The sequence below is a fragment of the Coccinella septempunctata genome, chromosome 2 (assembly GCF_907165205.1).
Source record: "Coccinella septempunctata chromosome 2, icCocSept1.1, whole genome shotgun sequence".
In the NCBI taxonomy this organism is placed as follows: Eukaryota; Metazoa; Arthropoda; class Insecta; order Coleoptera; family Coccinellidae; genus Coccinella; species Coccinella septempunctata.
This window is the reverse complement of record NC_058190.1, coordinates 40,608,043-40,631,299: the sequence shown is the minus strand read 5'-3', so window position 1 is coordinate 40,631,299 and position 23,257 is coordinate 40,608,043. Positions and strand designations below refer to the sequence as shown.

The 23,257-nt window shown below is 35.3% G+C and overlaps 2 protein-coding genes across 3 annotated transcripts; one reads left to right on the top strand and one right to left on the bottom strand.

The window, feature by feature from the left end:
• Positions 1-592: 592 nt before the first annotated feature.
• LOC123307514 (guanine nucleotide-binding protein subunit beta-like protein) lies at positions 593-4,274 on the top strand. Its single transcript, XM_044889858.1, has 2 exons — positions 593-977; positions 3,321-4,274. Exons 1-2 carry the CDS (start codon positions 645-647, stop codon positions 4,215-4,217), a joined length of 1,230 nt encoding a protein of 409 aa, XP_044745793.1. The 5' UTR covers positions 593-644; the 3' UTR covers positions 4,218-4,274.
• Positions 4,275-12,179: 7,905 nt separating this feature from the next.
• On the bottom strand, positions 12,180-18,961 carry LOC123306821 (putative cuticle collagen 99). Of its 2 annotated transcripts, none has more exons than XM_044888976.1 (6): positions 18,803-18,961; positions 17,624-18,005; positions 15,916-16,177; positions 15,183-15,326; positions 13,020-13,340; positions 12,180-12,297 (listed from the first exon to the last, which is right to left on the bottom strand). In XM_044888976.1, the coding sequence occupies exons 2-6, from the start codon at positions 17,981-17,983 to the stop codon at positions 12,248-12,250; spliced, it is 1,137 nt and encodes a 378-aa protein (XP_044744911.1). In that variant the 5' UTR covers positions 17,984-18,005; positions 18,803-18,961; the 3' UTR covers positions 12,180-12,247. The 2 variants fall into 2 exon arrangements, with proteins under 2 accessions (XP_044744911.1, XP_044744912.1); XM_044888977.1 differs by having other exon boundaries at positions 13,068-13,340.
• Positions 18,962-23,257: the final 4,296 nt, after the last annotated feature.

Genomic DNA, 23,257 nt, shown 5'->3' with positions numbered 1-23,257 from the left:
GGGCGTTTCCTATCTTTCTACTCTATAATCTTTGATTCATATTACAGTGACTCGAACAAGAGTCAGTTGTTAGAATCACTGTAGTTTATATCATAGGCAACTAAAGTACATCTGTTCAGATGGCTCTTTAATTATAGTTACTTCAGAGTGACTCTATCAAAGAAATAAAATGATAAAGTCACTGTAAGTTACTTTATTATAATGTTTAATGAAGGCCCAGTTGTGGGAAATGCTTTTAAGATTCAATGCACCATTAAAATTAATAACTCATTTTTGAAGAGAATGATTTGGTAATAAAATTTTAATGGAGCATTAAATTTTAATGGACTTTCCTGCAACTGGACGTCATTAGACAAAGGGTAAGAACATCAGGTTATTTGGACCAAAATATGGTTCAATAACCAAGTAAACACAGAAGGTCGAAGTTAGAAATCTGATCAATATTGTTACAAATGAGAAGGTTTCATTGCAATAGACAGAGTTTCTGAAACAAGAAAGAAACGATGAATGATTCATTTTGAGCTCATTCAATCAAAATCTCAGGACCTACTAGACCGACCCGATGCGCTGAAATTAATTTTGTCTAATTGACATTCATCAAACGTATTTGACAACTTCCATATTTTTCTTAAAATTTTTCGAAAATGTTCGCCTCGTGTTCGAACACCATACGTGTTAACTCCTGGCCTTCTGAACTGCTTAAAGAAAATTCCGAGTTTATACCCCCTAGCGATACGGAAATATCCCACATTTCCTGGTGCAATGACAATTCCTACATGGCTATCCTTCAACAGGGTGAAAGACCGCAAATCTTGTCTACCAGGGACCTGAGTAACATCCGGACAGTGCACACTATCAACGACCACCAAGTCTCATCCGTGGCCTTCAAAAAAGGCACGAAGAAACATTTAGCTATGGGTACCAAGAATGGTGAAGTCATGATTTACGACACCAAGCTGAGAACTGTTTCAAGGAAAGTGAGAGTGTGATAAAGACAACTGATTTCTAATACCATATGGCGTATACTGGAAAAATCTTGTGGAAGGTCAACAAATGAACCACTGAAATAAGGGTAAAAATTCCACTTACCGGCCGCTGAGCTATCCAGTTTTAGTTGAACAATAAATAAATTCAAAATTATGGCTAGGTACACCATAACCGGATGAACTATCAGTTTATAAGCACTTTCTTTAATTGAATTCTGCACTTTCCATGAAAAAATTCCAAACTTTTGATGAAAACTGCCGTTTTCAATAGAACAAAATTAGGGAATACTGATCAACAGTCATAAGCTTTTGCGCACTTTGTCAAATTCATAAACAGAGTATCGAACAATCCAGGTGGTGAACTCGTCCAATGCTTCGTAGCTATAAAAAATAGCTCTTTTCCTAACAAGTGCGGAAAGTGATTTTTTCGAACGATGCGAAGAATAGTTTGGACAAGCAGTTACATGAGTGCGGGAAAATGACTCTTAGCGACATGATATGCGTTCGGAAAATGGTTGAACGAGTACGCTTCTAGAAAAAAATACTTTTTTCTACAAGCGTGCGCGTTCAACCTTTTTCCCGCACGCATTCCAAGTTGCAAAGAGACACTTTCCCAAAGAGTGCGGGAAAAACGCCTGCTATTTCTTTCCCGCACGCAATTGCGTGCGGGAATGGATTAGCAGGGGTTTTTCCTGCACGCAAATATTATAGAGTAAATTAAATTCTATCATCTTTCTATGGACAGAACGTCAACGATGAGAAACCCTTAGTAACGACATGCAGAATTACGTCTGTCATTTTATATGAATTAATCAAATGAGATATAATCTGTTTCGTGAAATGGATATATTTATATATTTCAAGCGCTTGTAGAAAAAATATTGTTCCTAACTCTTGCGTAAAGTGTCTTGCCCGCACTCAACTGCTTACCCGAACTCTGCTTCGCATCGTTCGGGCAACGGCAGTTTCGTGCGGGCAAGTATCACTTTCCGCACTTGATAGGAAAATAACTATTCCCAAATCATAAATATTTGGTTCGGAACGAACGTATTGAAGATTGTAGAAATGTTTGCGCAACACTTCAAAACTAGTACTCAGCTTCTTCAAGCCGGTGAGTGGATGTTTACCACAAGAAACTGCTATTGAATTAGTGAACCATTCATGCAGCAAATATTTTTTGCATTCATACCAAGTTTTTCGTTTTAAAATCTTATACGTACTCGTACTGTAAAGGTTTTAAAATTACACGGGTTTTGAGAGCGATTAGTATGGAGGTTAAAGCTTAAAGATGTCTGCATGAGGTTAAAGAACATAAACATAATTTTATGTCTAAATTTGCCATTTTATTATTCGTAACTTGAAGATGAGAAAGTAAACGATTATTGAAGGAAATATGGTAAAGTCTTTAACAAAATATAAGAAATGAGAATCATCACACTATTTTTCAATAGGAGTACATCACAATCACAAATCATCTTGATGCCGCCTATAGCGGTTGGGTATTTGACTCGTAGAAATATTTTAACAGTAGAAACTTGAGGTCAAAAGGAATACTTTTTTCCCTTACCATTTATTCCGAATCGGCTCCGTTAGAAAGATACAGGCTGTCGAAAAACCATAAAGAATGTTATTTTTACAATGATTGATGAATCTTTTTCGAACACAAGATATCACCTACGTCTTCCATAGTTTTCTCATTATGACCTTTGCGTACAATAAAAATAACAAAAATTCAAAGAACCCAACTCTTGTACGCTAACTAATGAATAATTTGAACGTTTTGTGAAATGAAAGTATTCTTATATTTGGTGTTAAAAAATTTAAAAGTATCTGTGAAATTTGAAAAATTTGGGTACCTTGGCTGAATACAACTCTCAAGATCCATAGATGTGTAGTGTCATAGATTCGGCTAATTATTCTGGAGGTAATTTTGTTTTTCCAGGGATGGCACAGCTCATCATGAAAACTTAAAACGGCTATATCTTTTTATCAGGACCGAATCGGAAAAAATAGTATAGGAAAAAAGTGTTTCTTTTGACCTCAAGAATCTACTGTTAAAATATTTGTACGAGTCGAAGACTCACCCTGTAGAAGTAGTTGGAATTTCTAATTTTTGCACACGTTCATGAAAACTGTTACAATAAGAGGCTTTTTTGAACGCTTTGTTGAAAATCGCTAAGAATGAGTAGAAGCCTTGAGATTCATTCCTCAACAGTCATTCTAGAATCGGCATCAGGCATCTCTACAGCGCAGTTTATAGAAAAAGCGGTTATGACCATTCGGCCATTTTTTTAACCGTCATGCCGACTGACCATTTCAAACGTTTCCAGGAAGTTCGCGAAGCTGGTGAGTCCGATAGAGATCCTCGAATTCAGCCACGACGACCTGCAATTAGCGGCGCTCTGTGAGGACGCTGCAGTGGTTTTCTGCACAGAAGCCGATGGAAAAGTGAATAACGAGTACAAGCACAGCGCCAAAGGCAGTTGCGTAAAGTTTCACCCGTCCACTTCCAACAAAATGGCAGTCGGTTGTTTCAACGGTTACGTAACCATCTGGGACACCAAAACGTATTCGAAGATGTACAACTGCCAGCTCCATTCGCAGCCCGTGACAGGCATAAGCCTCTCCAGGAACGGAAATTTCCTAATATCCACCGGAAAAGACCACAAGGTGTGCGTGACCGATCTGAATTCCGGCGAGAGCAAATTCAGGATCAATTTGAACGTCCCCGTTAACTGTGTCGATTTGAGTTTCGACGATAAAATCTTCGTGGTCGGCTTGGAAGACGGCAGCGTGTACGTTTACGACATGAACTTCGCCGAGCAGCCCTTGGAGTGTCTTCGGCAGCACAACACGCCCGTGAACGACGTTTCCTTCGCAAATTCCTTCAAAGACGCGGTTGAGGACGAGTCAACCATCTCTACTGTGACGACGGTGCAAGATCGCATTTCCGAAATGAGGATGACGAGCCCAAAAACGGCGTTCACGGACAATAGCGCCGACAGTCTGAAGAATCTTAGACGGGAAGTGATGCAGAGCATGAAGAACCAGGCAGAAGATCTGGAGAGTCAGTTGCAGGAGCACTGCAAGAAATTCCAGGCGTTCATCAATAACGAATTTAAGATGATAAATGACCTCATGAAGGATAAGTGGGAGCTCTTCGGAACTGGAGACGTCAACAGGCTGTTTCAGGGCACTGAAAGCGATTATTGCGATGTGGGAAAACATTGAGCCATTGTTATTCTTCTTTGATTATCACATAATAAATTGTAGTTTTGTCTCTGTTTCGATACGATTGACTCACTTTTCAAGAGACTGACAATATCAGACCTGACGCAAGGTCACAGAGGCCCTTTGAAAATGCAGAAAAAACGCAACTTGTACACACTCGAGCGTGTCACGTGTTCATACAGATCTCGGTGTTGCAGACGTGTTGACCCATTACATAATCTGACATCAATCAGGAAGGGTTTTCTTAGTCCGACAGTTTGACAGTTTTTTCAAAATATCTCCCTTCCTGTACCCCTAATCGTTTTTATATTCATCATGAAAGTTGTAGATAATAAAATTCTATACAACTTTTGTCTGAAGCAATTTCACATACTCTTAACCGTTGTCGAGCTAGAAAAAGATGAGGGCGGGAGGCTTAGCCTTACATATAAGGTCAATATAAAATCCCATTCATCGCCATATGCTCGAGAACGTTTGAAAGTAGTAAAAATTGCTTCGAACGAAATTTGTAGAAAATGTTATGCTCTACAACTTCTATAATGAACGCGAAAACGATTTGAAGTTCAGGAAAGGAGATAATTCAAAAAAACTCATTTTTGTGACCTTTTGAAAATGTACAGAAGTTTCTCGCCCTCCTACACATTTATGTCACCCTTAAATTGTCAGATTGAAAGAATGTATACTTTTCAACATGTAATTTACCACATATATCTCAATCTGACACGCTCGAGCAAATTCTGAATTTACCTCTGGGGCTCCCCAACTACTTACAAGTCTATAAGAAACGTCAGAAAAGTGAGAACGTTCAGTGTCAAAACAAAACTTTTTTGCGCATTTGTAGAATCTTTTGAGCCACCATAACCTTTCAATAGACAACAACTTCGTAACATTCTTTGAAGCGCTCTCCTGGAAAATTACAATTTATTTCTTTTATGAACCTTTTTCCAGGAAATATTGTTTTCGAAATTATTTTCTGTGTGTTTGCGAACAGAAAGGAGATTGAAACTGATTAATTTCTACCGAGATTACTACTTTAGATGTTTTTGTGGTCACTCGCGGTAAAGTATTATCGATTTATGGTCCAATGTGTACAAACGACGATTGTGATGTAAGAAGCCCTCAAGTGCTTCATTATGTTTTTCTTCATCTCTCGAGGAGAGAAGACAAACATTTCGAACATAACTGGTCCACTTGCTTCAGCCTTGTCATTCCCTCTGGAGTCCATCCATGCTATTATTAGAGAGTAATAAACCGAGAAAGCATTTACTTGCTGTCCTTGTTTCGAGACAAAAGACAACTCAGAACACCATCCGGTGGATTACATCCATCCATCAACGTTAAAGTGCCTTTTTCATTTCATGGTACCTTCATACATTCTAAAGGCAGTTGAATAAAACATTGTAATTGACGATATAATTACCGCATGCAAAAGGCCGTTTAGGCGAACATGCTTACTGGGTGGCACATCTTATACAACAGTCCTCTTGAAATATTGCAGTTTCCTTAGAAAATCAATTGATATAATAATTAAAATTTCATCTTATTTGCTCCATTCTTTAACTAAAAACACAGTACTATGAGTAACTTGAGTCGTCAAACAACGACACGTGTTTCGCTATCACAATAGCATCTTCAGGTGAGTGAAGGTAAAATAAAATGTCAACTCCCTAGAGAGACGGAGAATGTCTCCATTAATGATTATATACATTGTGAGTATTGAACTCGTACGAATATTTTAACAGTAGATTCTTGAGGCTAAGAGAAACACTTTTTTCCCATACCACTTTTTCCAATTCAGCCCTGATAAAAAGATATAGAATTTTAAGTTTTCCTAATGAGGTATGCCACCCCTGGCAAAACAAAATAACATACAGAATAACTATACTTCATTCACTTTTATTTTAGCAGTCGGTTGGCCATGGAAATTTGACACATTTCACTCTGTATAGTACGAAAATGTGGGGTTATGAAGCTTGTCAAAACATTTTTGGCTTTTAAATCAACGCTATGTTGCCCGTTCTACGTAAAAGTTTCTGTTATTACGTATTTTATCACAATGTCGAATCTCTTCGGAAAATATGTGACGAACATAATTGAAGTTTATACAAACTGATTGAAAGCATACCAAATCCAGTTATTTGCATGGAAAATACAAAAGATCAGTATAGGTAATATCATAATATGCACTAGCTTGAGGAGAGTTATTGTTCGTTATCTTCTTTGGCTAAAGTTTGAATACGTTACATCAGTTGTAGATTTCAAAAATATTAACCAGAAGATGAAATGCATATGATGCAGTGGTAGGGAATGGGTATCTCCCGAAGGAATAACAGATAATTACAAGAATGTTCAATTCTTCAACGAAACTCATCTTCCATCAATATTAGTAAAAGGAATTAAAGGAAGTTACAAATCAAGATGAACTTCACCTTTGAACAAAAATTTCACATGAATAAACAAGTAACAGGGCAACTTGCGCGTATTTGTGGCTATTCATCTTAATACATTGATGTAATAATAATAATTAGGTATTTATTAGTACCTTAAGGCATTTACATTGTATAGGACAAGTCAAATGAAAAATAGAAAAATCCATTTTAGGGAACTTATTCTCCGATGACATTTATCGGAAATCCTGTAGTAAACTTTATTTCGCATTAATTCACTCAAACATAAAATTCTCAAATGCCACCACTTTTTTGGGTCTCCCAATAGAAGGAAATTCTTTGTTATCCTCTTCATTCACAATCTTTCTGATTGTGGAAATATTCAGCTGAAATATATAAGTCGTTCAGATTCAGATGAAATATTATATAAATTCTCTTACATTGAATATGTTCGCTACCGTCTGACGTATTGTGGATTTTAGAATATCAGGGTATAACTATTTGAATGAGCGGACCTGAATTCTAAATAGCACTTCCTGAAACCCTGCCTCTTTTTTCAATCACTTTCGGCATTTTCGTAATAAAAATTGATATTAGTTGTGGCAACGGCGTTATGACATTAACGACATTTCATGTGTGCCAACCTAACTTCGTTCTAGTTACAAAAACTTGAGAAAATTATTTCATGGCCAACCGACTGCTAAAATGAATTTGAATGAAGTATAGCTAAAATTGTCACACTACACATCTTTTAAAAAGAGTTGCATTCTGTAAAAGTACCTTTTTTTCGAATTTCACAGATTTTATTTTTCAACATTATACGAGAAAATATGAAGAACAGTCCGTATCTTTTAAACCGAGCCGATTCGAAAAAAATGGTAAAGGAAACAAGTGTTTCTTTTGACCTCAAGAATCTTCTCTTCAAATATTTGTACGACTCAAAGACTCGCCTTGTATAATAGTCTAAATTCACAAGAAGATTCAACTGTGTTTGGTGCAAACATAGACTTATAAACAGAGACCCTTTCTCTATGCTTATAAATATGTTCAATAGGTGCAAAAAGTTCGAATGCCTTAATTGTGTTCTCAATAACAAAAAAAGTAGCTACACATGCCGAAGGAGAAATACCAGTTGTACAAAGACATAACTTCCAAAGACCGACCAGGAGGGTGATCATCTACCTCTAATTGGCCAATTAAAATCTGACTCAACCGTTTCCGAAGAAAACCTATTCTCTCGAGAAGGAATGCCCTACTGAACAAAAACAACAGACTTGTTTTTCCCCGATATTATCATATGAAAGGTTGGTGGGTATATCATGTTATTATGAGGGTTCGACAAAAACATAAAAATGAGCTTCTTCTCATCTTTGGTACCTACCAGTGAAGAGAGCCGGAAACGGTGTTGCCGGATCATATTGAATATCCCGATAATCGATGATATTCGACGTGTTTATAAGGTGGTGAAAGTACCATCCAGAATCTCCAAGTTAATCAGTCTCTAGCTTGGAATAAATTCAGTTTTTTTATGTAAATGTGCTAGGACATATTTTCAATTCCACTCGTTTCGATGTGAAAAATGTTATATATTAGATATATGATAAAAATATTTTCGAATCTGTTGAAGCAGATCAAGTGATACTTTGAATGAATCCACACACCAAGATGTAAAATTTGCAGCTTTTTTAAGTTGAATCAGCTATGGAAACGGTGAATTGAATGGAAACGGTAGACTATTATTACTCAGTTATTGGAACTCAAAGTCAATTGCTTCATAAAAGAAGCCAATAGAAAGAAGTTCTACACTTCTAGACGGCAACGTGGTTGTAAATTACGATGGTGTTGGGGAGATGAGAAGGGACTTTCTTGTAGACCTTCTGGTAGACCTCCGCATGGCAGCCCTACGTTGACAGATATTACCCTCCACGTCTAGGCTTGTAATATGAGAATTATGCGTAGTATGCGAAGTCGTAGTAGTTTTTTCTGGCTCGCGTTGCGTTTCAATCCCATCTCCATTTCATTATTCGAATACTGTCGTCATAGAAAGTGTAATGTTTTTTTTTGACGACGAATGAAAACAATTTAGGGACCCATGGCTTGTGTCATTGTTCGCGGATAAACAAGGTGAGAAAGCAGAGTTCATTCTTAGGAAAACATTTATTCATAGTTCACAGAATTCTCCACAGTCGTTGCATTATTAGGTGCTAGGTATGGAGTGAAAGAAGGCTACCCATTATTTCAATGTTTTGGGTTTGGGCATTTAAATAATCATTTGTTCAAGCATCAGTGTGAGGCCAGCTTTATCTCAAATAAATCTAAATTATCCTTCCTCTTTCACGTTTTAGGTGAACCTTCCCGAGAACCTGACAAAAACAAACTTTCTGAATTGAAATTATTACATCTCTATTATCCAGTGCCACTATAAAATATGCTCAGTATTTCGAAACAACCATCTTTCTGATGCTCATATGGCTCAACAGCTACCAATAGGTATAGAGTGAGTAAAAATTAACGCACAAAATCCACAACTCTTTCTCTATTATAAGGATGAAATGGTTAGACTTGTAACAACTCGAAAAAATGCATGCTTTCGATAGCATTTCAAAAATAAGTATCACTTCTAAATTATACACGGTGAGTCAACAACTCTTACACATTTTTCGGACTAGGCTAGAAGGATAATGCAAACTTTGGGCGAATCGACTCTAATTAGCGAATAAGCTGAAATAATTTTGTTTTTATAGGATGGTCCGAAAGTGGTGAAACACGATACCACCCTTTATGGAAATAAAGAATCACTGTGCCAATTTGTCACATTACAAGAAAGTCAACATATTGAATTAATGAAAATTTGAATTGAACTAAAAGGCTACATGTTTTTCACTAACATAAATTATTTAATCAGTTTACACTACACTACCGTAGATTCGGGTGACTTGGGACGATTGTTGAATTAAACTTGTCATATTTTCAAAACAGTGACATATTTTCATCTTAAAAAGAGGTTCGAATATGCTTAATGACTCAGACTATGGATTAGGATTTATACCATGCTTCAGTATACGGATATAAATTTTGAAAAAAATAAAATATACTTGTCCCAAGTCACCCACCGATTTGGGAGGCTTGGGACACAAGTTAAAATCTATTTATTTCTCAACTTTCGAATGAAATAGGTGACTTGGGACGGTGTATAGTTTTGAAAAATTAGAATTTGTGATTATATAGTTGAAATTCGCTAAAGAAATTGAATGATAAACACCTATTACAACGAAAGTAAATATATTGTAACTCAAATGTAAAAAAACTAAACAAAACAAGGAAACTTTGATTTCTTTCATTCTTTGGTGATTTCTTTGTGGAAATAACATAAATAATAATATCCTGCGAAAAATCGGCATATTTCCTGCTGCCAATGCGCCGCTAGTATCTATTTGGCATTGTCTCAAGTCACCCTAAGAAACAACAAAATAAATGAATGAGATCCGAGTTGCCGTTTGATTTGCAAACAACCTTGTTTCATGACATATCTAATATCCCACGTATCCAGAAAAAAAATTACACATGCACAAAGTGAAACCCATGTACAGGACACTAGAAAGTATAAGGGAGATAAAAACGCGCTTTTACTCTCCTGAATTCGTTAATTTTTCCTGTCAATTCAAACTAGTCACGGCAAACTCAACTGGAATTAATTGTTAAACTAACCCAAAAGACGCTACACAATCTTATAAGTTTGTCCCTTCACTCATAAATGGTAAGAAACAAAGAAATTTGCAAGGGGGGTAATTGTCCCAAGTTACAGGACTGTCCCAAGTCACCCGAATCTACCGGTACTTATTTTCACCACCTGAAGATGCTTCCGTGATAACGAAACTCTTGATCTCAAATATCTTATGTCAAAATCATGTAGTAATTGATACTCTGAGATTCTTGTCAAAATACTGAAACCAGGGTCGTTTTCAAGTGGAGTAATTCCTCTTTTCCCCAAATTTTTCTCCAAACTACGAATAGAAGAGGAGAAATAGACGGACTAATCCGTTTTATGAAAAGATTCCTTTCCGTTCGTGTGTCTAATTTCGAAAGGAACTGAGGAAATTGAAAGAGGCGGAACATTCGGCTTATTAAATTCACCTTTGAGCTGGAAGCGTTATTAGAAATTCCGTTAAACTCGAGTCTCGAACTCCATCGATAACGGCTGGGGAAAAGGGTGTTTTTCAGGATATTTCCTGCATATCATTTTACCTCTGATAGCTACGTCTTCAACAGGATGGTGACTATCATCGTACAACAACAGTAGCATGTAGATTTTCACCATATTTTAAAAAAATAAAAAATATGTTACCAATCTTCTTTCATTTGCTAACGATATCCATAAAATCTTGTAATAATCAGAGTACATAAATTAATAATATTATCCTTTAAATCGATTTCAAGATACGACCATAACCAGGAGCATCATATGATTAACAAGAGTGTTGAATTGAATCAGAACATCCCATCTGCATAATATTTTGGAAAATAGTAATAAAGTTAACTGTTAAAGACCATTATTAAGCGCAATTATCTGTCATTCAGATGGCAATACGATGGCGAACGTGATTCTTATTTTAAACAAGCAGAAGCACATTACTTCTGCGTGCAAACCATGAAGGAGCAACATTAGCAGTCCAGAAAAAACATTTCCAGCAGATGCGCATGATGTAATTTCTCTTCAAGAATTACGACGGTTATTTTGGGTCAAATGCATCGAATACTTCAGTTGATTCGGAAGATTGTCTTTCAACTTTCCCATCAAGTTACTGTATTAAGTTTAATATACACTGTTTCTGTAGTAATTTATGCGAATTTTACGCTACAAGTCGGAAAAAATTATGCCAATTCCAAGTTATGAATAACTTTATAGAAACTATGGAGAATACCCTCCATTATAGAAACTAAAAGCTGTTTGCCTCTGCTAAAAGTCTGGCTATATTCTTCGATGGAATGAATAGTCAAGGTTGTCGATACCTACTTGATGAAATTCCATATTGAACTGAAAAAACTTTTGATAATAAATCTGAGAATTTCATCCATCTAGGTGCAACCGTTCGGTCTTGACGAATTTTTAACTGAACCCAGCTTTTTCAGGATTTTTCGAAGGTCAGATTTCGAGTCATTTATCTCTCAAAAAAAGTAACCGTAGATGAAAATGTGATACATTTTCTGAAAGAGCAACTCTTTTAGTAATAAATCTGAAAATGTCATCCATCTCGGCGCAACCGTTCGGTCTTGACGAATTTTTAACTGAACCCATCTTTTTCAAGATTTTTCGAAGGTCAAATTTCGAAACACAATCAACCTAGATTTAAGTGTGACTAATATTCTAAAAGAGCATCTCTTTTTGTGATAAATCTCGAAATTTCATCGAAATCAGTGCAACCGTTTGTTCTTGACGAATTTTTTAGAGACTCCATCTTTCGGATGTAGTAGTAGGGAGTAGTATTGCTGGGAACCCTAATTTGGATTCTTCAGTCAGAATATTTAGGGACTCTTGGAAATCATATTATGTAAAATATTTCAATAAAGCAACAAAAAGTTGTCAAATTTTATTAGAAATTCAAACCTCACTATTGTCAAATTATTAATAATTAAGTACCTATATCATTTCTTGAGTAGAGGAACGAATCCAGTACCACTCCTACCTTTAACATCTGAAAAAAATAATATAATAAATAAAAAAGTATCGGAATCGATCAATGAAAAACCGAAAACATATACTCCATTCACTTTTATAAAAGCAATCGGTTGGCCAAGAAATAATTCCCTTACCACTTCATCAGGGTATAGGAGGACCAAAGAAAACTCAACCAACAGGCAAGAATAAGAAAGTTTTTTCAGGAGGTTACATGACACTCTGGAATCAAAGGAAATGGCCAACAGACATGAACGTACAAAACAGAAGGCAGAAAATACACTCTGGCGGAATTTTCTGAGGATAGATCATTCCGAAATATTTCTCTGAGACTTCAACACTACATCTAAGGGGTATCTGGACTTAACAAGATTATGCTGCACCTCCTTACTCGATTTCTTATAAGGCATTGCTACCTCAGGAGGCACTTAATGAGAACGGGTCTTGTAGAAACTAAAAAAAATGCTTTGTACTAGAAAATTGTATAGAAGTGAGGAAGATACCCATCAGATACTGGTCATCCCAGATTTCGGCGTAAGAACTCTGTAAATAGCGAGCTGTGGACGTTGTAGTGACGTATAGATCTTATTATCGCATTGCAATCCAACCGCCTTAAAATCTGCAATTTAGATTACGGGTTAACTAAAATTTTCTACAATTGTATGCAGTTTTAACTGATTAGTGTCAAGAACCATATGAAAATTCTAGCCTTTTGTTGTTAAGTAAATAAAAAGTGCTCACCCTCCACCAAATTTTCTCTGTGGAGATCTGCACTGTCACCTTTCATACCTGGAATTGCTGGTGGTCCTATTTCCCCCTTGAGACCTTTGTCGCCCTTTTCTCCCTTTTCGCCAGCAATCCCAGCGTCACCTTTCACTCCTTTCAAACCAGGAAGTCCAGATTTTCCCACAGCACCCACAGGTCCTATTTCTCCTGGCTCGCCAGGAGCTCCCTTACATAGACAACTCCGAACCACACTAGGCCAACCCTTTAGGCCAAAATCATTATATTGGTAAGAACCTTTATTGGTCATTGTTCTCGGTAACACCTCATTTCCACAGACTGGAAAAATGGTAGATTCAGTAACATAATTGATTGAGTTAAAAATGGTATAGGATCACTTCAAAATATCAGTTTCTTCATGTTATCATTATCATCATTCATTTTACTCATGGTTGTCGATTTTTTTTCTGTTTAAATTCATAAATCTCAGATGGCCGCTCCACAGGAATTGAAAATGAACATAGAAATTTTTTCTATTAATCTAAGGAACAAGGATTATAGAGTAGAAAGATAGGAAACGCCCTCATATCGCTAGTACTAAAAACCGACTACATTTTGGCCAGTGAAAACACGCGTGACAATGAGATGGCGCTAAAAACGCACTGTCAATACAGGAAAACTTTTTGATAACAGTTTTCTGTTTTTTAATTGAGGGGCGCGAAATTCGAATTCTATTTCTCATATTGCATTCCAATATTGTTCTTGTTTCTATCAGAAAACAAACATCCTGAGCGACAAAACAAAAGTATGGTTTTGCTTTGTGATCAGGATGTTAGTTTTCATCTAAACATTGTTTGGAATCAATTGATATCAACGAAAAACGCTGCTGGATGTGCTATATGTTTATGTGCAATTCATAAAAAATTTACAAAAATTGAAATAGTGGGCAATAAATGAAGCTTTAACTAGGACACTAAAGTATATGGTGATCTGCTATACGTCGAAGGTGTTGTTTCTGTACAATAGGTTGTTCCGAATTAATGAACCAATATTCAACATACCATCATAGCATACATATTCGAGTTACTTACATATGTAGGTATTATTCAAAGAATTTTCAGAACCAATCATAAAAAAAACCTTACAGACATATGCAAGACCTGGGTGTCAGTATATTTTCTTGGTGCCTTTTTTATGATTTCCTTATGATATGGTCTCTTCATGACACAATTTACAAATTGATTAATGAATGAAAAAAACCCTCACAGCAGGTTTCATAAAACTTTGACTTTCTAAACAGCAATTTGACAGTCACTCGGTTCCCAAATGGAAATCAATAAAACCTCTGCATTTCTGAATATATTGAAAGAGTAGCAATTGAGAATCATTGAATGGACCTACAAAGATCATCATTTTCCCTTAATAGGCAGTTCATGCAAGGGATGCTTTCTGCATACAACAATTTACGTCTATGAACAGTTCTCAATTGACCTGCAGTAAAATGTTCCTTGCACATGGTGTAGTTAGTAGTTTTGCTGAATTAATTGTCTACAAGCTCTGAGAATTTCATCCACTTCGGAGCACTGAAAATTAGAATCAATGTATGACCGATTCACATGTTACGACTTTTAATACTTACGCTTCCATTTTCCTTAGTTGAGTGAAAAACTCAAATCACGTAAAATACATTTTATTATTTGATCCACCGTTCTTCACCATTCAATAATTTTCGAACAATATTTTGATGTTTTCACCAAGAAATAAGACAAAAAATTCAAAAATCAGCAACTAGAACGAGCCAGATAAACGAAAAGCGGAATGAGAATCAAAACATTCAAAACCTCTTCGATCAAAATTGACATCTGAAAAAATTTCATAAATTTCTGCAAATGGCACTCAAATTAATATTTTAACCAGTCCTAGCGTCTTAAAAACACGCGTGACACACAGATGGCGCTCAAATCGCTTTAGTCGCCTCGTTTCCCATCTTTCTACTCTATAATCTTTGCTAAGGAAATTAATTAGGAGGATTTTTCACGACAGAGATCATGCGTTTCTTGTAAAAATTTCGTTTTGTACACGTGGTATATTTTACGGTAGTACCACTATCATATGGTCTTCGAATATACCAAACTATTTATTACTTTCGGTTTTCACCATTTCTATCAATAAACAACTTACAGCAATGGGTTCCAGGAACCCCTGGAAGACCTGGTGGTCCAGGAGGTCCAGGATATCCAGGAGGTCCAATAGGGCCAGGACTTCCATCCGATCCCATAATAACGTATCCTTTTTCTCCTTTGGAGCCACTTGCACGATGTGTTCCTTGTGAAATAAATTTAATATACAAAACTACGAAAACGTATTAGAAGGTCTATATAATATTTTAAAACTATTTTTCAATAACTTCAGACTTCAAAGTTGGGTATTTTACTTTCAAGCGTTTTGAAATTTATAATAATCGGGATAGCGATCTTCGTATTAGATTGATTTACAATTGTTATAATTAAGTGATTAATGGAAAATGCGGCTAGTTACGGTTGTCATCTATCACATAGCAACCCATTTCCCTCCGGCAGAAGAGAAATTGAACTTTTAAATGATACTGTCAGTCAAAATATGACGTTGTTATTGTATACTCCATTTACTTTTATGAAAGCAATCGGTTGGCCATGGAAACTTGACACATAAAAATCAATAAACAAAAAATCAAACAAAAAAATACAAATTATAAAACCCGATGAAAACTTGCTTCACAAAAAACCAAAAAAAGTGTCTATAATCGTTTATGTAATAGAAAAAAATATTAAAATGAAACGAAAAATATGAAAATATCTTGAGAAAACATTAATATCCTTAATAACTTTGGACGAGCAGTTTGATATACAGAAATTAATTGAGAATGTACTCCTACTGTTTTCATTTCTTCTAGAGTACCAATAGTCTCCTGGAGGGGATGGTATCCCTGGTAGTCCACGTGGTCCGGGAGCTCCGGGTAGTCCATCGTGGCCAGGACGTCCTGGTCGACCAGGAGGTCCTGGCCAACCTGGAGGTCCTTGATGACCAGGTGCGCCGTGGAAACTATCATATCCATAACTTCCTGAGTAGTTCCCATCTCCATTAAATCTGCGAAGGTTACAGTTTCTCTGGATAATCTCACAGATTTTCGAATAGTCCTGGAAATGAAGGATAGGTTTTATTAATTTCTGAAATATGAATTTATTATTTTAAATTCAATATACGAGGATGTATTGATATCTAGTTAGCCTGGATCAGTTCCATGCATAAAAAAAATATTGCGTTACCATAGCAACGAACAATTACTCATTAGAAGTGTCAGTGTGAAGTTTGAGGTCAAAAAAGTAAAGCAGAGTTACGCAATAAATTAAAAGAAAGAAGATGTCCACCGAAATTGTAAAACTCGAAAAATCGGAGTATCGAGTCATCATCAAGTACCTGTATTTAAAAGGGTTAAGAGGTAAGCACATTTACGAAGATATGCTTAATACCCTTGGTGATCAATATCCTTCGTATGCGACCGTGAAAAATTGGACTGCAAGCTCCAAAAGAAGTAAATTTTCCATTGAAGATGATGACCGATCGGGAAGGCCAGTTTCTGTGTCAGTACCCGAAAATATCGATGCAGTTCATGACATGATTTTATCAGACCGTCGAATTGGGCTTAAACGGATATCTGAAGCACTGAACATTTCATGTGAACGCGTTCATCATATAGTTCACGTCAATTTGGACATAAAAAAATTGCTGCAAAATGGATTCCCAAATGTTTGAATGTTGACCAAAAGCGAGCAAGGGTAGAAGCATCGCGTTCGATCTGTGCTCGATTTGAAACGATGTAGACTTCCGAATTATTACTATGGATGAGACTCTGGTATATTTCTCCGATCCAGAAACAAAGCAACAATCGATGGTATGGCGACATTCTGGTTCTCAAAGACCTAAGAAGTTTCGTGTCCAAAAATCTGCTGGAAAAGTTCTTGCTTCAGTTTTTGGGATTGCCATGGAGTAATCATGATTGATTTTTTGGATAAGGGTAGAACAATATCCGGAGATTACTATTGGACATTACTGACCACTCTACGGAAAAAAATTAAAGAGGAAAGACGCGGAAAGCTATCCAAAGGTGTTTTGTTTTTGCAGGAGAACGCAAATCTCATGTTGCCATGCAAAAAATTCGTGATTTAGGGTTTGAATTACTAGAGCATCCCCCTTTATTCACCAGATTTGGCTCCATCCGACTATCATCTCTTTCCTCAACTGAACAAAAGTTTAAAAGGTCTTAAATTTTCTTCCAACGAGGAGGTTATAAAAGCTGTGGAGGTCTGATTTGTACAGCAAGAAGAAACATTTTTTTTAAAGGTCTATAGACGTTGCAGGTTCGCTGTAATAAATGTATCCAATTAAGAGGAGAATAGGTTGAGTAATAAAATATTTCGACATTGAAATTTTGTTTGGTTCTATAGTAGGCCAAGAATTTTTCAATATATCCTCGTACGTATATCACTGGAAATAGCTCGAGAAATTGAAAAAAAATTTTTGAGCATTCTGGAATTACGAAGTTATTTTCAGTCTATTATTTAGTAAAGAAACATGTAACCTACCATGGTATGATTGGATGTTTTTAACACATCTTCCTCATTTTCCTCCCCGTACCCTCCATAGGTATTGGAGAGTCCACGGGTTTTCCTACTTTTTTCAGCTGGTTCAGATATGTTCTCCCCATATTTGGCAAGTTGGTTCTTGAGTTCCGAAAGTTCCTGCAAGATAACGTCGTACTTTTCTTTATATGATTTGGAATCGTCCGATATCTCAGTCCTTAGAGCGTAAACGAAAATTGACAGAAATATTTCCGAGAACAAGATCAAAAGTACTGTGTACGTTAACAGGTATATGTAGCCCCTATTCGTTTTACAATTGCATGAAGGCTCCCTTGTTTCATTTCTTATTCCTTCGTTTTCCATTGTTCATCTCAAGTGGAAAAATCTAAAAGAAAAAATTTATACAGAGTGATTCAAAACGAAAGAGAAATCAGGATATTGCGGACACTTCATTGCGTTTTAAACGGGTTCGTCAAAGAATAGAGATCCTATGGTTTTTTTTTTAACATCGCCTTATCATAATTTGAGCAGAAATCAATTAATACTAGTAAATCGTAATTCGAAATTACAAATGGTCGATTCTTACTAATTCGAAAATGAAGGAATCTGATTAAACTCAAAAAAAAATCAGGCGGTTTCAAAATGGAATGTTTTGTAGCACAAAAGAGGTTAAATAAAATCTCAAAAAAAATTTATAGTATTCGTCATCCATAAAATAAATCATGATTTCTATTGTATGAATCTTTTCATATGCTTTCATATTTTTCATTTCATTGATATGCACCATTTTATATCTTACTGGGATACTTGACGTATTAAAAAAAAAAGAACTAAAAATTCATTTATACTGACGGAGAATACTCTGACGAATGTCAACACGGGGAAAATCAGGGAATTTTTCTAATATTCCTTGTCTCAACATAAGAATAAAGAAAATGGTAGTATATGCACAATCTTTTCTCTGATGGCTTTATCATTTGAATCTTTGCCAACAAAATCATTGAAAACATTAACCGAAAATAATCCAAATTTCCCATAAGTTTCTAAAATATGCTGTGAAGAGTGAAAACCCGACAAATAAATGTAACAATTCTGGACGTCAGCCATAAAAACAGAAGCATTTGAATGTTTCAACTAGGGTTAAAAGAATAACGAAAATTAAATATCCAACGATGTACATACCTCACTTTTTATGCTATATTCTCCGAATACACTAATTAATTACAATCTACCGCACAAAAACGAATATTTATCCTGTGGATATCGGAATGGTTTTTCCGACTCTGAATATTCCCAAGTATGATTGCTAACAGCCAGCGTTGATTCCATTATTGTATGATAACCTATTGAACTTGTCGATATCCATGAATAAAATATTGAATCAGTCATCTAACAGTACAATTCACCTGTATATCGTTCAACAAAGCATTTAATCGAGTCTCTTTGTTTTAGTCACACCACGATACATTGTTCATGGGTCTTTAACGATAGTTCAAAGTTCAAAATATACAGGATGTTTCATGGTTAAACGAACATGGTTCAACTGAGATTATAAAGAGGACACGCAGACAATTGGAAATTACCTAGGCCCTAGGGTTATAGGATCTACAATGCCTATTGTTCAAGTACAGGCTGTTTTATTCGTTTATTTCTGGAATGGCCAAGGAATCTGGAATCCAGGCATGGCTATGTAAACAAGAGGGCATATCCATATTTGGGACAAATTTATTATTATCAATGACTCACTTTCAGACAACCTGTATGAGTTTTTTTAATTATTACATTGCGCCACATTTGAAGAAGAATATGAAAATATGGAAAACTGTTCATTTTGAAAGAATAAGTATTTCTTTATTTCAAACAAAGATAACGTTGCAAAAAACAAAAAATCCAGATTTCGAATTTGAAATGTTGAACATCTGAACATTTGTTCAGTTGGAACAATAGCATGTATTCTTGATGATAATAATAAAATAAAGCAGTGTATAAGTGTAGGTATAATTTGATTAAGTGAATAATATTTAATTTCAATTTGTTCGAATGTTATTTTGTTTGATGGAGTTATGCTTCTTCGGAATCAATATTATTCTCAATTTCCTTTTTTGTTTGTAGTGCAATGGACAATTGTTATGATAATTTTCTTACGTAATCATATTGTTTGAAACTCAGTTAATGATAATAATTATTTGTCCACTAACGGACATGTCTTCCCGTTTTTCAATAATATTAGAATCCAGTAATTAGTATGATAAGAAAAAGAAGATGATTTTAGAGATAAAATTTGGAAAAGTACTTTCTCAGTTTACTGCCACCTCATTATCGTAATTACTGGATTTGACTCAAATTAAAAAGTGAATAAGTTGTATGCGAAAAAACCGAATATTCATTTAGTCTCACTGATTTTTTTCGGTCTTTTCAAATTTGTGAGAAAAAATTTCAAATACCTATCGATAAACAGGGTCCGAGAGTTAGTCATTTATTTTTTACTTCAATATAATAAAAATGTGTATCTATATCTAGTGATTAATAACTTATTAATGATTCTTCGAAAAATGGGGAAAATTAATAAATCACCCTGTGTCTAGGTGATAAAGAACAATAGGCCCATGAAATATAGGCCATTTAGGAGCACCTTGGTTTTCTTCATCTATACCCTGACTGTATGCATATTTTCCAGTGAATCAGGCTGTATAAAGAACCCAACCGCTAACTTAACAGTTAAGTAACAACAATAAATTAAAGCCGAAGCTTTGAGTATTCAACCCTCCCCGAAGCTATAAGAATCACTTTTAAATACATTATATCCATCTTTAAATTCTCCTTGATGATGAATTCTTTGAAATTACATTATTTCGATGAGCTATGAAACGTTCAACCTCAGTAAAATTCCTATCGTTTTTTTTATAGGTACTCGATTCTAGAGGTTCATTACCTGTGAAACATAGAGAGTGCAAATATGCCTGTTGGGAGGTCAAATTGAAGTGAGAGGTAAGTCTGCCGAGGTATATTTTGTGTTGAGGCGAACAAAACATGTCTTTTCCAAGAAACCGACACCAAAATATGAAGAGTATCTTTCGTATAACAGACTGTGAAACGAGTGCCCATAAAATATTCAGCCCTCTGCGCCCCTCATTGCTAGGGTGCACATAAAATATTCGGATAATACCATTTCGACTGCAATTTCGTTTCCCCCCAAAGCAATCTGCAGCATTGTCGGCAGTATTTCTCTGGGATAGCTTGCAAAAGGATATTTTCGACATTGTGATCCACATTTATCCTTTTCGTATTGGGGCTATCGGATACACTCTTTCAAGCTGATTGAGAGTAATGCGTCGAAAGGGCCTCCACTTCATCAGGTACTGAACAGTATTTTTTCATGACTGGAGAAAGAATATAGATAAATAGAGCTAATTTATTTCTTAATTATCTACTTATATTCACTCCATTACAAGAGAAGTCTTATGGCTGTTCGCACCGTTTCACTAAACAGTGATTAAATTCATAAACCACGTTTAATCATAAAATTTCTATGAATTTAACGTGTTTTGAAAATTAAATCATTGTTTATTGAAACGGCGCAAACGGCCACTAAACAGTAAGAAAACTTTCTTTATCTTGAATTTCAGGCTAGATCAGATACCAAAATTTGAGGCATTTATGGTGAAAAATTCACTGTTTTATCCTTGATCAATTTTAGGGAACGTAAATGTCATGGTTATAATGGTTTTTATCAAGAGATCATATTATTATCTTGAAAATATGATTTTTTATTAAATTCCCGAAGAGCTTTCAAGTTTTTTCGGAATTTTGAATGTATTACTCTACAAGTGGTTGTTTCGAAAATGACCTTCAATAAATGTCAATAAGTACATTTTTTCATGTGACAGGCCCTGAACTTTTTTGTCTTTTGGATTGACTTCATTTTCAACAATACATTTAAGGCCTAATCAAACAGACAAAAAAAGCTCGGGATATGCCATTTGACTATATTTTTAAGGTAATTTTCGAAGAACTGCAGTTAGCTTCGAACCAACTGCAGAAGACTGAAAACTATGAGGGAATTTAATTAAAAAAAAATTCATACATTTACTCGAAAGATTTTCAAAATATCAATTCGTGTTAAAACCGTCATAACCAAGAATTTTTGGGAAAATGTGGGTTTTGTCAAAAAGGCACGCAGATAAATTATGACAATTAGGGTATCTCGAAATCAGAATTTCATGTAGAGTCAGAATATGATATAAAAATTGTATATACAGGGTCTTTGACTCGTACAAGTATTTTAACTGTAGAATTTAAGGTCAAGAGAATCACTCTTTTTCTTATACTATATTGTCCGAATAGGCTCGGTTTAAAATATACAGGGTGTTGAAAAACCATGAAAAAAATGTTATTTTTTGTTCTCTCACAAACGTTCTATGGAATGAAATTAATTTCGTAATATAGTTTCTCATTTTTTTGAGGAATCTTTTTCGAACACAAGATATCTCCCAAGTCTTCCAGTTTTCTTATCCCATTACGTAGCATAAAAATAACGAAAATTTAAAGAACCCAATTCTTGAAATTAAGGTAAGTTGGACGCTGTCCAATGAATATTTGAACGTATTGTAAAATAAAACAATTCTTCATATTTTCTCGTATAATGCGCCGTTTTCGAGTAATTTGTTGTTCAACAATAAAAAATATCTGTGTTATTCGGAAAATTGGGTATTTTGGCTTAATACAACTCTGTTTAAAATATTCACAGATGTGTAGTGTCATAGATTTTGCTCGTTATTCTGAAGGGAATTTTGTTTCTGCAGGGGTGGCATAGCTCATTATGAAAACTTGAAAGCTATATCAGGGCTGAATCAGGAAAAAATTGTATAGGAAAAAGGTGTTTCTTTTGACCTCAAATATTTACATAGACTCACTGTGTATAGTCTTCCAAAAAAAAAAAAAAATAGGATTGTATCGTGTCACAACTTTCGAATCACCCTATACGGATAAAATAATTTTAGCTTATGCGCTTAGTAGAGTCGATTCCGCCAAATTTTCAATCTTTCTCCTAAAATGTTTAAGATTTATCGACGCATCGAACCCTGTTGACTCACCCAGTATATTTTCATGTGCGTCAGTTTATCAGCTTGGAATTGGTAATTCCAAGATAAAACATTTGAACAGTTGTAACTAGGTTGCCTTGACAGGAATTATTACAGTACATAGGTACAGTAAAATTTTAAAAATGAACAGTTTTCTCTTTTTTAAATCAGACACCCTCATGAAATGGCGTAAACCAACAATATTTTTATGAGGCTTGTTTAGATAAATCCTCTTATAATTACTTTTATTATCACCACACCACTTTCTTTATTACCCTTTGAACATGCTTCATATTTTATCAGCAGAAAGTGTAAAATTAGGATAATTCTTCACATCTACTCAATGAATATTATATTTCTGGTAGTTTTCAATAAATAATGAAAATTATAGCCGGCTAAGTAGGAATAGTCCGATTTTAAATCCCAAAAATATACCATTCTGTAAATGTAAAAGCCTGGTTTAGGCCTTTGTAAATTCTCCTAGCGAAGCTTGCCCCGATTCGTGTGTTTCCGGCTGCCGATCCCACCCGATCGAGACGAATAGCAGCGAGAGCGT

Excerpts from the sequence above, each read along its gene's own strand:
- LOC123307514 (XM_044889858.1), top strand. The coding sequence starts at position 645 with ATGTTCGCCTCGTGTTCGAACACCATACGTGTTAACTCCTGGCCTTCT. Across the intron at positions 978-3,320 it reads TGAGAACTGTTTCAAGGAAA|TTCGCGAAGCTGGTGAGTCC; the intron begins GTGAGAGTGTGA and ends GTTTCCAGGAAG.
- LOC123306821 (XM_044888976.1), bottom strand. The coding sequence starts at position 17,983 with ATGGAAAACGAAGGAATAAGAAATGAAACAAGGGAGCCTTCATGCAAT. Across the intron at positions 16,178-17,623 it reads AAACATCCAATCATACCATG|GACTATTCGAAAATCTGTGA; the intron begins GTAGGTTACATG and ends CTTCATTTCCAG. Across the intron at positions 15,327-15,915 it reads CTCTAGAAGAAATGAAAACA|GAACACATCGTGCAAGTGGC; the intron begins GTAGGAGTACAT and ends TTATTTCACAAG.